This window comes from Helicoverpa zea, chromosome 12, assembly GCF_022581195.2.
Source record: "Helicoverpa zea isolate HzStark_Cry1AcR chromosome 12, ilHelZeax1.1, whole genome shotgun sequence".
NCBI lineage: Eukaryota > Metazoa > Arthropoda > Insecta > Lepidoptera > Noctuidae > Helicoverpa > Helicoverpa zea.
Genome location: NC_061463.1, coordinates 3,561,357 through 3,575,347, shown reverse-complemented (window position 1 = coordinate 3,575,347; position 13,991 = coordinate 3,561,357). Strand labels below are relative to the sequence as shown.

At 35.6% G+C, this 13,991-nt stretch overlaps 1 protein-coding gene across 5 annotated transcripts; it reads right to left on the bottom strand.

Annotated features, from left to right (window-relative positions):
• Nucleotides 1-6,816: 6,816 nt before the first annotated feature.
• On the bottom strand, nt 6,817-11,064 carry LOC124635313 (zinc finger protein 25-like). 5 transcript variants are annotated; one of them, XM_047171182.1, is made up of 3 exons: nt 10,501-11,058; nt 8,581-10,284; nt 6,817-7,807 (listed from the first exon to the last, which is right to left on the bottom strand). In XM_047171182.1, exons 2-3 carry the CDS (start codon nt 10,247-10,249, stop codon nt 7,584-7,586), a joined length of 1,893 nt encoding a protein of 630 aa, XP_047027138.1. In that variant the 5' UTR covers nt 10,250-10,284; nt 10,501-11,058; the 3' UTR covers nt 6,817-7,583. The 5 variants fall into 5 exon arrangements, with proteins under 5 accessions (XP_047027138.1, XP_047027139.1, XP_047027137.1 ...); XM_047171183.1 differs by having other exon boundaries at nt 10,536-11,058; XM_047171184.1 differs by adding an exon at nt 8,046-8,114 and having other exon boundaries at nt 7,668-7,807; nt 8,581-11,064.
• Nucleotides 11,065-13,991: the final 2,927 nt, after the last annotated feature.

Genomic DNA, 13,991 nt, shown 5'->3' with positions numbered 1-13,991 from the left:
AAATGAAATTTGTCGAGTGGTTCCATTTTGCATAAAAACGGACATTTTATTGTCTGCATACTACATTAGTTAAAATTTAAGCTAGAATTACATCGATACAAAAGTTGTGATTACGTGATTGACCCAAGTATGAAATAAAAGTTGAAATAAGTGCGTTTAAAAACACAACCAACCACAACACAAATGAATGTATTAAAATATTGCTATTACATATCGAAGTCAACCTTCTTTCATCATTCGCAGTTTATTAATTATATTTTATTTTATAAAAGTGTTGCCCACACTAAAAGGCTTATAAATAATATACGAATCATAATATAAGAATAACAACAAATGGCACTGACACAAATCTATAAAATATTACCTATAATAACAATTTGGTATAAAAACAATGCTTTTCTTTGTAATGTTTATTTAATAGCCTGCACTTAACCCAATTTACTTGTTTGAACAAAATTACAGTTTTCAATCGAACAGAAATCTATCGATTTTAAGCTCAAATATGCCAACATTAAACTATTGCAATAGGTACTAATTGAAACTTTAACATTTCAACAAAAAAAAAACCTTCATAAATTATATCGTTGAGACGATAAGGTTTTATTTTCAACCAGTACAACTCAAAACAGTTCCTATAATCAACAAAATAAAGTCTAAATTCCTTTATTGAATGCTTAAACAGCTTACATGTTTTCCACAATGAAATCGGCCGGCAGCCGGCGCAAACGCCGCGAACCGTGACGTCACACGCGTCACAGATTTTACGCGCGCACGCAATGATGCGAGCGAAGTAATTTCCTTTTGTTCACATGCAGACCTTCGATCGCACACGAATAATTTATTAATGGCATAGAACTAAATGAATGCTATTGTCTTTAAGTAATTAGTGTAAAAATAGATGCTTTATGTAATTGGTCGAACGGTTGTCGGTAATACGAGTATTTTTAAAATTATAAATAATTACGCGTTTGACCTGTATACAAAGTAAAATTATAGGACTACTATTACTTAAACTTACAATTTCAGATAACTATGCAAGCTGTGCAGGCATTTCTTCTAGAATTTTCGTTTATAAATTAGGTATTGAGATTCAATTTACTTCTACGACCTATCAATAAAAATTACAGAGAAATGCATATTGGCTTTTAAAAAAGGCAGTGTACGTATACAAATAAATAACGAATTTTAATTTAAGACTTGATCCAAATAAAATATAGCCGATTAGGTATACTACCAATAGCTGATTAAAAAAAACAGTAACAATACTTCTCAATCCAATTAAAAATGAAATATTATTGTATTATAAATAATTATAATTAGAAATTATAACCATTCACACAAATGATATTAATGGCACGATCATTCTATTAAGGAATGCTAATGCGCAATTTATTTTATATCGAGTGTAAAATGACATTTAATAAAACCAAGATGGCTGCCTATTCTGTTCTATAAATATATTTTTATTAAATATTTGAATTATTATTATTAATATTCTCTCTTTTTCTTTTCTTTCTATAAGTTAAAAAATACTAATTCCAATATGGCAATTTAAAGAAACTCACATTGACAGAATATTTACATTTGTTATATTAAACCTCTTTTTACACTCGAAATATTAAAAAAGTTTAAAACTAGCATAAATAAAGTTTTAAAATGCAATACGATTATTATCTTTGGGATAATCACTTTGATTCAATGGCAAGTCACATTGTTTAGTTTTTTTTTTAATGTTGATTATATGACAAAAGGAATCTGCCTTTAAAATAAATACATTAAACAAACTTTTTAAATTAATACTCACATATTTTTCTTAATTTAAAAATAATAATTAAGTTATTACTATTATGAATGGACGTTCTATTTAAACATTCAGGTTATTCAATTGATATTCATCTTGATACCAATCATTTTATCTGAACTATTTTAAGAATTAATTGGCAGATTCCTTCAAGTTAAATTAATTTTAATACTAAGACGAAACATTTTATCTTAAAGCAAAGTTTAGATACATCATTACTTTAATGTAATTTTATTATTTATTGAATAGTGATGTTACATTATTTGGGTCACATATCGACAGTATTAAAATGTCGTCTTGTATCATACAAAAACATTCTACTTATTTACTCTAATTGTCAGGATTATATATCAGCAAAATAAGCGACTGAATTCAGAACCTCAATATGTAAAAAAATATAGCAGTTTTAAAATAAATACCTAAACTTCAGTTCTCATCTACGTGCACTACTTTTCCTACTCTTTTCTATTTTAACATGTTAAGGCTGATTCTAATCATTGTACTATTTATACCGTTTATATAAAAAAAACCTGATATTAAATATGCCACTTAAAATTGGCTCAACTTATTGAGTAGTTTTTTTTTTAATATACACTAACCCCCTTCCCTTATAAATAATCACAAAGTAAAGTTAACCCAACTTTAAACCGATGAAAATGTATGTTATTCCTTTCTTGTCACTTGGTTTAACTTTAATCCCGTGTTTATTACTTATAGAATAGAGGTGCGTACAATATGTATTGGTGAAAACCTATATGAAAATCCACACAGTCGTTTTTGACTTTATAGGGAAGAAACAGACAGATATCTTTTATAATATACAGTGATAAGTTGAGGGTCATTTATCTGTCCTAAAACTTTATTCATTCATGCAAAAACCTAGACTTGTCACAATCAAATGTGCAATTAATACAAAACATGTAACAGTAACCGGTTGAACGAGCTACATAACATTGTTATATACGACAGATCAATTACAGGTCCGACACTGACCGTGAATGCACATTATGTACAATGATTTGAAAAGCGAGGACGAAATGAATAGATACATAATACGGCGCCGGCGTAGATATGTATGTAGCGTAAGGAGGAATATTTTTATCTGTCAAACTTCTATTGACATTGAAGTGACATTTGAGAATCATATCGATATCGATAGTTTGTTAGAAAACTGCATGCACTATGTATACAGGGTGTTTGGCGCATGGACCGACACAATTTTTTGGGGGATTCGTGAGGCCATGTACTAGTTTTCACTCATAGACCCAATGTCCTATATGTCACTGTATTCGAGATACGATTTTTTTTGTTTGTTTTTAAAAATTACCGGAACTATCACCTTTAAAACGCTATAACTTTTCAGTCTGTTGTCGAATTTACACCAAATCACTTTCATTGCGTTCTCTGATGTATTATTATTCCAAATAAAACATAAATTCATAGCACTAGATGGAAAAAAAATACTTGTTGAGCTTCCAAAGTCTTAAAAATGAAAAAACGTATGAAAAATGTCAAATTCAAAATTAATTATAAAAAAAAGTAAAAGCTTTTATGAACTTCATTTAATAAAAAAAAAATGCCTACTTAATACCCTTTCCAACGATATGCCACATGGGTGTGAAATCATTAATAATGTCGTCACAAACCTAAAGGTACACATTAACCAGTGCCAGGGTAATGAAAACACAAAAATGTTTTAAAATGTTTTAATTAAATTTAAGTTATAAATTATGTTCAAAATGACTGCCTCTGTTGCGAATGCATGCACGGCATCTTTTTCTAATTTCTACAGTCGTCGTCCTCAGTCGCATTTCTGCTTTCATAATTTCAAAGGCGCAATTTATTCTTTCGATTAAAATTTCTCTTGTGGGTACTTCAGTCGCATACACAATTTCTTTTGCACGGCCCCAGACATAAAAATCCAAGGGCGTCAGGTCTGGTGAACGTGCAGGCCAAGGAATTGGGCCGCCTCTTCCGATCCATGAATTTGGAAAACAGTTGTCCAAATGTTCTCGCACGTCTCGCTGGTAATGTGCTGGACAGCCATCATTTTGGAAAATAATTGGTTCTCCATCTAATACTGGTAATACCAATTCAGGTAAATCTTCGAGTAAAAAATTCAAATAATTTTCTCCGGTCAGGCGCTCTGGTAAGAAATGTGGACCGATCAGGTGTCTTCCAATAACCCCCGCCCAAACGTTTACACTAAACTTAGTTTGAAAGGAACTTTGTCTTTTCTTGCGGGGATTTTGTCTTTTTTGCGCCCAATGGTGAAGGTTGTGGAGATTCACAATTCCCTCGTGATTAAAATTGGATTCATCAGTCCACAAAATTCTTTTTAAAAAATTTGTATCATCTACGTCCGTATGCATCATAAATCGGCAAAAATCGAGCCGTCTCCTGTGATCATCATCTATGAGACCTAGAACAATCCATTAAAGACTGGTAAAAATTCACTTTTTGAATGGCAAAAACTAACATAAATTTAAAAGATAAAATTAGAAAAAATAAAAGTTACTAGGTATTTATTTGAAAAACGAACCAGTAAAGCTACAAGGATATTTGTAAACGTTTAAAATAAGTGTATGGTTAAAACCATTTTAAAATACAAGTTTTTTGGGTGCAAAATTTCAGCACAATAAGGTCGAAGATAACTGGTTCAAAATTTAGTTTTACGATTTCGCCTGATAAAATAAATAAAGTACTTAACGTACCTTGAACAGAAGTGTAGTGATACGCATGCTTTCCATTTTCCCGAAGAACTGACCAAACTTTCCAAACCGACAAGTGAAGTCTTTCAGCTACAACTCGAATACTTGTCGTTGGATCCTCATCAAAAGCTTGCAAAATGCTTTCATCAATTACAACATTATGTTGCCTCACATTAACGCGAGGCTCTTGGAAATTTATGTTTCCAGTCTCCCTCAGACGTCGATAGGTTGTAGCAAACGTCTCGTGGTGTGGTATACGCCGGTTAGGATAACGCTGCTGGTAAATTCTACGCGCTTCACGAGCGTTACAATTAGCGCTGCCATATGCCAACAACATGTCAGCATACTCTTCGTTGCTGAAGTTAGGCATTGTAACAAGCACGGTGAATACACCAACAGTTTAACAGAAAAGTTCAACAAACAAAACTTAACAAAAACAAACTTTAACAAAAAACAACGAAATAGGAAAACGTGAAATACACGGACACTTCCGATAGCAGAGATAGTCAAATCTCGACTAAACAAGGATCACATAACAAACTCCAACCCAATGATAGACAAAGACAAGAGATATTTTTCATGCGTAAGAAAGAGACAGGCAGTTTACCTGCCAATTACCTGCTTACCATTGTTCTATCAAACGGGTTCGTTGTTAGAGACGTTAGAGTGCGTGTTCGTTCCTGCTCTGATTTTGACGACATTATTAATGATTTCACACCCATGTGGCATATCGTTGGAAAGGGTATTAAGTAGGCAATTTTTTTTTATTAAACGAAGTTCATAAAAGCTTTTACTTTTTTTTATAATTAATTTTGAATTTGACATTTTTCATACGTTTTTTCATTTTTAAGAGTTTGGAAGCTCAACAAGTATTTTTTTTCCATCTAGTGCTATGAATTTATGTTTTATTTGGAATAATAATACATCAGAGAACGCAATGAAAGTGATTTGGTGTAAATTCGACAACAGACTGAAAAGTTATAGCGTTTTAAAGGTGATAGTTCCGGTAATTTTTAAAAACAAACAAAAAAAATCGTATCTCGAATACAGTGACATATAGGACATTGGGTCTATGAGTGAAAACTAGTACATGGCCTCACGAATCCCCCAAAAATTTTTGTCGGTCCATGCGCCAAACACCCTGTATATGATAGACAAATGAAACTGCACCAAAATATTTGAGGACCATATAAAACACAAGATATAAAAAATAATGATGAACAGTGATACATAAATAGTGAAAATTATGAATAAATGATTGAAACATACGTTGGGTGCTAAATACTGGGTGATACAAGTCAAAATGCACCTAATAATCCCAATACTGCTGTCGTTAAATAACTTTGCCTCTGTGAATGCGCATTCCGCAATGCTGTATCTAAATTTTGACATATTCTAACTATAGCGAAGTCACAAGTAGCTAACTTCAGAGCGGCATAGTTACATTATTTGACGAGAACTGTATTTCTGTAGCGAGAAGAAGATGATGATATACGTTATTTATAGTTCCGTTCATTTAATATGGCCACAGAATTAGCGGGGCGGGTAACGTAAGATTTATAAATTAGTACATGAGCTAAATATTACTTATAAATAGTCTACCTCTTCTACTATTTATCGCTAAAAGTCTTATTTTAACTTGTACTATACCAATTTTGTAATGATTTATTTATTTACAAAAATAAAGGCAGTCTACTTCAAGCTATGGATGATTATAAAAATATATAGTTATGCGGTCAAGTGGCGATTAAAACGAGATTAACGAATCGCTCTGTTGTGATGTAAAATGTTTTTATCTCATCATTAAAATATTGTTTGGAAAACTGTGGTATTTCTTAGTACAGATGATTTATTTATCGTAAAGTCGGAATGAGTCATACTTATGTGTGTTGAGAAAGTACATGGATATTGTTTTTGTATACTCGGGTGCGCTCACTAGTGGCCGAGTCGCAGAGTTACACAAGACAATAAGCATGTACATTTACACACATGAGCATAGATCACCTGCTTCATGGGGCCCGATTCTCCTAATTTTACTTAAGCGTCATACGATTCACGTTCGACTCGATTCGACTGATATCCAATCCCGACTCGATTACGATTGAAGCGTATGTGGCATTCCGCTATTTTTTCTTTGAAATAAACGTTTTTATCCTTTTCTGTCATTCAATAATGAATAATTTTGTCTGCAAATGATTGACGATTGCAAAATGATTGTACAGCAAACTACCGTATAGACCAAAATCACCAAAATAGCAGACCAATCGCACACCAATCAAATGTCAATCGAATACGATTGGTCTTTTATTAGTAGCAGAATGCCCGATATGGTTAAAACTGCTATTATGATCATATTGCGATTCGATTTCTATTCGATTTTGACATTATTAACTTAGGAGAATCGGGCCCCTGCTTTCGTGAAATACAACACGGAAACGCACATTCGATATTATTTTTAGACACTGCACCTATGTATAATTAAAAATTTGCGTCAAAAGCTGTAAAAAATATTGCCTTTATTTTTAAAGTAATTTCCATGCACCTATCTTGAACCAAAGCATGTCCCTTATTTAGCCAGATGTGTCAGACTAAAAGGCGAGGCATTCCTAAAACGGCTACACACGTGATGACGAATAATGAAACTTTTAACACGTGCAACTTTGTTTAAGAATAACAAATGAACGAAAGGGTCACATTTTTTGTCGCTTATCCTTTAAAACAAACAATAGGGCTACATTTTTTATATTTATAAATGATCGGGACTTGAACGCGATACTATTACATGTTTAAAGGTACCTTCTTTAGTCGACGTTTAAAAACCTTTATCGCATTCTTTGTCGTTTAAACATTTTTTACACGCGATTTTCGTGACCCACCTCAACTATAAATAAATAGTCACACGAATCTTGGCTTGGCTTACAAATCTGAAGTTAGCTTTTTGGCTGCGAAGTAGATTTTTTTGAACAAATTAGTCTACTGCGCAACAAACAGCTAACTTCGGACTGGACAAGACATATCAAACGTAGGATAGAAAACCCATATGTCGCTTACCACATAAATTTACTCTGACTTCATTTCTCTTTCTCATTCGTCAACAGTTCCAAGATATCTTCCGTAGACTTGTTCTCTTTCTTGAAATTTTCCATCTGGTCTTTGGGTACGGTCCCTATTAGGAGCATTTCTATGTTCTTGCGAAGGCGCTTGACAGGCGGGAGAGACTCGTCCTTGCAAGGAGTCTGACTCATAGCCTCCAACGACTCTATAAGGATTTCATCCACCAGCCTTTTGTTGAAACCTGCCAGAAAAATACATGTGAGATTTCCACCTCAAAAATAATGAGCTTATTTACAAAGCTTCGTAATCATAGTTTCAAAAAGGTATTCAAGACCACCACCATTATAATCTACCCAACCGAAAGCCTTGTACAAATAAGTACGAACATAAAAATCTTATTCCATTTCCCGATAACCTACATTTACCCGCCGACACCGACCAACACCAAAAATTAACAACACAATGGGAAATGAACTCACTCACAAATATTACTCATTATGTTTACCGTCGGCAACTCGTCTGTGTTCATACATCGACGAGTATGTTCGCTAGAAAAAAACCAGGATGACATAAGCTATGCGATGGACAACGTGCCAACAAGTTTGCACTCACACAAGCACACGACACTCGGTACGCAGCACATTTCGCAACCCAGTGAACAAATACTGTAGTGCTTCGTAATGTTTGTTCGATTCGATCGCACTTGCATTTTCAATGACGGCGCAGTTGTTATTACGACCTTGTTACTACGATTAACTCAATGACCTATGATGATGCGAACTGAATGGAAACGCGTTGATGTCTTATGTACCAGACAATATTATTAAAAGTCAACATTAGATATTCAACATTTTGCCACTCTGAAAATGACTATGAACTGTGCACGCATTGCCGATATGGGCTCCCGTTATTGGCGGACACACACTAAGCAATGTACTCCACACTAAAGAAAAAAAAACAGTGCCATTATGAGTGTAGTGTAAACAAACTCGTATGTAATAAAAGATTACGCACCTAAGTATTTGAGCTTTTCTTTGGTAGCGATCATCGTGAGGAGGAGTGCGAGCAGGAACCTCATGCGGGAGAGAGACATGGACGCCTCCACTTCTATCTCGTCATCACCTTTGATGGACTTCTTCTTTTTACCTTTGGGCTCAGGCTTGGCGGCCGTTCCTGCTGTGCATGTCTTCTCGTGGACATCAAGCTGTGCCTTGAGCTTGTAGAAGGAGTTACACTTAGCACACTTGTACGGGTTCTCCTTGCCGTGTATTTTCCTCATGTGGGTTTTCATGTGCGGCAACTGAGAGAAAGACATAGGACACATGGCACATGGGAATGGCTTCTCGCCTGTGTGACGACGAATATGCAGCATAAGAGCGTTGGAGTGAGAGAAGAGACGCTTGCATATGCGACAAGGGTACGGCCTCGCGCCGGTGTGCGAGCGACGGTGAACGTTCATCTGTGTGGACTGAGTGAACCGCTGTCCACACTCCGGACACACATGCGGACGCTTCTTCTCATGAGTCCGCATATGCTCAGTTAAGTGCCCCTTCAAGTTCTTTTTACAGATCGGACACACAATCCTATGTCCACCGTGGTTGACCTCAACATGTCTTGTAAGTGAATTCTGTCTTAAAAAGTCCTTGCCACAATACTGGCATACAAAATCTTTGATTTTCAAATGGCTTTTGACATGCATGTAGAGGCGATTGCGACAGCGGTACGACATGCTGCAGAGAGTGCACTCGTGGCGGCCTCCCACCATATGTTTCCTCTCATGCTGCATCAACAGAGTGTGATAGGCAAAAACTTTGTTACAGTAAATACATTTAAAAGGATTTTCACTTTGACTGTGAGACGCAAGATGTTCCTTCAAAGTTTCTTTATCAAGGAACGGTTTATCACAGTAATTACAAACATAAATGTCTGGATCATCTGCAAGAGCTTTGTGAGTGCGGTCGATGTGACTGTGTAAGTTGGTGCGTCTCTTAAACAAACGTGGGCAATGCGGACATCGAAACTGCTTTATACCAAGATGTGTGTACATGTGGCTGCGTAATGCAGCCTTCTTGTTGAACGTCTTCTTACAATGATCACATTCAAAATTAGCTAAAGACAACACCACTCCATTTTTTAATTTGATATGTTGTTCACTTGTCTTCTTTTTTGTACCAGCCTTCTTGCCATTTTTAGATTTATTGGTATCTTTTCCTTCCAAATTGTCTGAACATTCTTCTTCATCAGAAACCTCGTTAGACGCAGCAGACACATCCCCCGAGAGCTTGCACTCCTCATCAGAGAAGTCATGAAATGTATTGTTTTGGTCTGTTATAGCTGTATCATTGTTATTGTTCATGCCTACTGGCAACGGTGAACGCAACACTGCACCGTTTGCACCGTTCTTAGCAGTGCAGTCATTTATCATCAGTTCATTCTTCAATATATTGCCAACGAGTTTCATATTGCATTTGGCATTCTTTTTAAGATGACCGCTTTTTGCTATCATGGGATGATTGCTGTTATGTTTTTTCTTAGAAACGCCTGGTGTTTTAATAGGCGAGGGAGGCTTCACATTCACCGGTGGTTTAGCTATAAACTTCTCTTTGAGCATATGTCCATGTTTCAACAAGAATTTGACCTTTTCATCAGCGGTCAAGATCTTACGGTTGCACGGCCTCCTCATCACCACATTATCATTCTTCAACAACTCTTTGGGACCTGAGGATTTTTTTACTTTACTTAGTCCCGTCTTCTTCTTTGTAGATGCACTTTTGGGTGCTTTTAATCTACTCTTTACATTAGCCATGGTTGTTTGTCGATTAGTAAGCTGTAGTACTGGTTACAGCAAGCGATAGAACCCACCACCATCAAGAGTTAGTAAACGTCTGCTTGGCGCAGTGAGAGTATGTTTGAGCGCGAGCTCGCCTTACTTACATGCAGTGTAACGCTATTAGCATTACAATAATCACCTCTAACATTACGTGTAGATAACAGCTTGTTTGCACAATGATGCTCTACTAATGTGTGAAGGACGAGCCTTTTGTCTTAACGAGAACATCGCCCATTACCAGCATTGAATATTGTACACCGATCCATTGTATTGCGTTCGCACGATTCACTTTTACTCACGTCATCACTAAACACGGTACGAATTGAAATTTGTAGTTTTGTTCACAAAACACAGCAAAGCAAGTAAATAAACGTTACGAAAACTGTATGCCGAACAAATTACTCGATGGACGAATGATTTCTTTCACGAGCAAATGAGACGAAAGATTTATTAAAATTATAAGTTCTGTCAAAGTTACCGCGACGCTAGCACCATCTAGTATAGCAAAATGTTACGACATCTTAGCATGTGAAAATTAAAAAATTTGTACTTCTTTCTGCGAAATGTACATGGATATATAAGTACATTCAATTTTGCAATTAATTTATATATGTAAATGCATTCGTAACGTCAAATCTTTCTAAATAATTTATATTTTTCGAGCGACAGTAGCGACATCTCTTGACAAACTTGTAGAACTAACACCCGAGTCCCGTAAAGCTGAGTACACACAGATGTACCTAATGCATGTAAACATTCTAAGGGCATCTTTACCAAGTTATTATGACCGCGCCCGGGCGAGTATTGAACAGAAATAATTTTGTTTAGTCAAGCGTCCAATCACGAATAGGATTATTTATAGACGTAAAGCGAGGTGACTCTGACCGACGGCGCATTATTGAAACAAATAAGGCGCAAAAAGGATGATCGTGAACCTTGGCATAATGAAAATATTTCATTAGCCACCTTAACTGGGGGTAATAAAAGCGATTAATGGCGACTGATCTTAATAAGATATTCATCATCTTTGTAGATTAGGTATTAAAATTCGCTGCATGTTCATAAGCAATCACAGTAAAGTACTTTATTAATGACCTATTATTATTATTTATGTGTAAGAGGCATGAGATCATCGGAACAATATCTATTAACCGCGCTTACCTATGTACTTTATTCAAAGACATTGATTTAAATCTCTTTGAGTTCATGTTACGTACCCAAAGCGTACGCCTTTAGACGTCTGCAGTCTACAAAGCGCTAATTAGATCTTTTGAATTCGTATGGCTATGTTAATCCGCGAATTAAATATATTCCAGGAAGCTGAAATTTTTATTTATCAGACCATAGACACGTTATATAATAACTGATAGATACTTTTAATTCGAATGCGTTGATGTCTTTCCTAAACCAAAGTAAACTATACTTGCAAAGACATCAACGGCCTATAGTAATTACATAGTATGGTAACCATATATCTATGTGGCTCATTATTTAGCCCAACTATGTGCGTAATTAACTAGGTAGCCAGTATCTTTATATTATGTTAGTTTTAGATAAAAACATTGTAAGGCATGAAGCATTTGTGATAAGATAAACGAGTTCTGTAACATTTTTTTGGTGGTAATAAACTTTAATTAGTTCCTGCATATCATAAGTACCTACATACGTAGGTAAGCGTAGGTATTTAGGAATGATTCTACTTTAATTATTCGAAATAGCGGCTTATGTCTAACAGGGTTAGCTAGTACCTATCTACTGTAGAAAGAATATATTTTATATTAGTATCGAACCGCAGTGCTATAAATGAGCTGGGGCCCGATTCTCCTAATTTTACTTAAGCAACATACGATTCACGTTCGACTCGATTCGACTGATATCCAATCCCGACTCGATTACGATTGAAACGTATGTGGCATTCCGTTATTTTTTCTTTGAAATAAACGTTTTTATCCTTTTCTGTCATTCAATAATGAATCATTTTGTCTGCAAATGATTTACGATTGCAAAATGATTGTACAGCAAACTACCGTAGGTATTGACCAAAATCACCAAAATAGCAGACCAATCGCACACCAATCAAATGTCAATCGAATACGATTGGTCTTTTATTAGTAGCAGAATGCCTGATATGGTTAAAACTGCTATTGCGATCATATTGCGATTTTGACATTATTAACTTAGGAGAATCGGGCCCCTGTCTCCCTATTTAGGTAATGCAACTTTTTCTAAAAAAACTGCAATTCTAGGCGAATGGCTCCATGAGTTTCTTCAATGTGTATGCTTATGGTAAGTAAGTATTCTTACCCAGTAGCAACATCACATAATCTCTTCAAGATACCTTACAAATTGTCATTCAATTGTTTTCATGACAGAGGTTGTCGAACCCCATTGTGCAAGTCAGGATATCATCGTGAGCAAAATGCGCATAAAACCGCTTACGATGCATGTAACCATCGTTTTGAAGCAATCTACAGCCTTACGTAATAATAATATTTTCATTACTGTTGTTTACAGACGGACGCGATTTTTTTTCAAAATGATACGACAATGGAATGAGCCTAGTTCATAGAAATTGTGCTGAGTTTGTGGGCCATTAGAGTAGCGATAAAGTCGCGAGCAACTAGAGCAGGAATGTAGAGCCTCCTACATAGGTAAATTGAATTTATAATTTTCGTTCCAAACTTAATGAAGTTTTCTGAACTGCGCAAAAATCATTTCTAAGTAGACACTTGCTCGGATGTTTGGCGCATTCAGCGCATTGCCTGGCGAGGTCAGACAGTTTGTCTTATCTTTATGGTAGTTCCTACTATAATTACTATAAATGATGGAACTACCATCATTTACAGATTTCTTCACTTGGTCATGCTTTTCAGACATAATGCAGGCGATTTGGCGTTCATCCTCACTAAAACCTACGTAAGTATATCCCCGCTCATTCTACCGCTGTTTCTCTAGCTCCAAAAAGTCTATAGCACAAGCTGGCCGCGGCTTTCCCTATTGTTCAGTGACAATGGCGCAGTTTGCACCACTGCCGACACGCTTGCACAATTCCGACAATAACATTGTTGGGACCATGTGTTCGCCCGTTCGGGATCAGCTGGCTCTTTTTAGGACAGAGATATAGAAGATTTTTTGTGTGTCCATTCGGGAATGAAAATAATCTTTGTTACTTCATTTGTTTTCATGAATCTTTATTTCATCTCTTTGTCCTTTTCCCGATATCTTATTTAAAGTCAGGAAAGCATGAGTTTTTCTCATTTCTTCAAATTGAAGAATTGAGAGATGATAAGATCTTTAGGGCAAAAGCAAAAAAATGCATATGTTAGGAAAGCCTAGCAATTGGCTTATTTATTGAATGAGTACCTAGTTCACAGATCAGACTCAACCTTCATAAACAAAACCTACCTACTCAATTAGTCATTCTGATTAGACAGGCATAGAACTAAACGTTACTTACCTAACTATACCTAAGTCTAGCATAGAATTTATTGACTGATTGTTCGTTTGAGGTCAAGATCCTCAGTGATTGAGATTGGAGTCCCTCCGGATATTCTCGTTAACAATAGCCGACCGATGCGGATGAGAGATTGTGTTG

Excerpts from the sequence above, each read along its gene's own strand:
- LOC124635313 (XM_047171181.1), bottom strand. The coding sequence starts at position 10,372 with ATGGCTAATGTAAAGAGTAGATTAAAAGCACCCAAAAGTGCATCTACA. Across the intron at positions 7,808-8,580 it reads AGAAAAGCTCAAATACTTAG|GTTTCAACAAAAGGCTGGTG; the intron begins GTGCGTAATCTT and ends TTTTTCTGGCAG.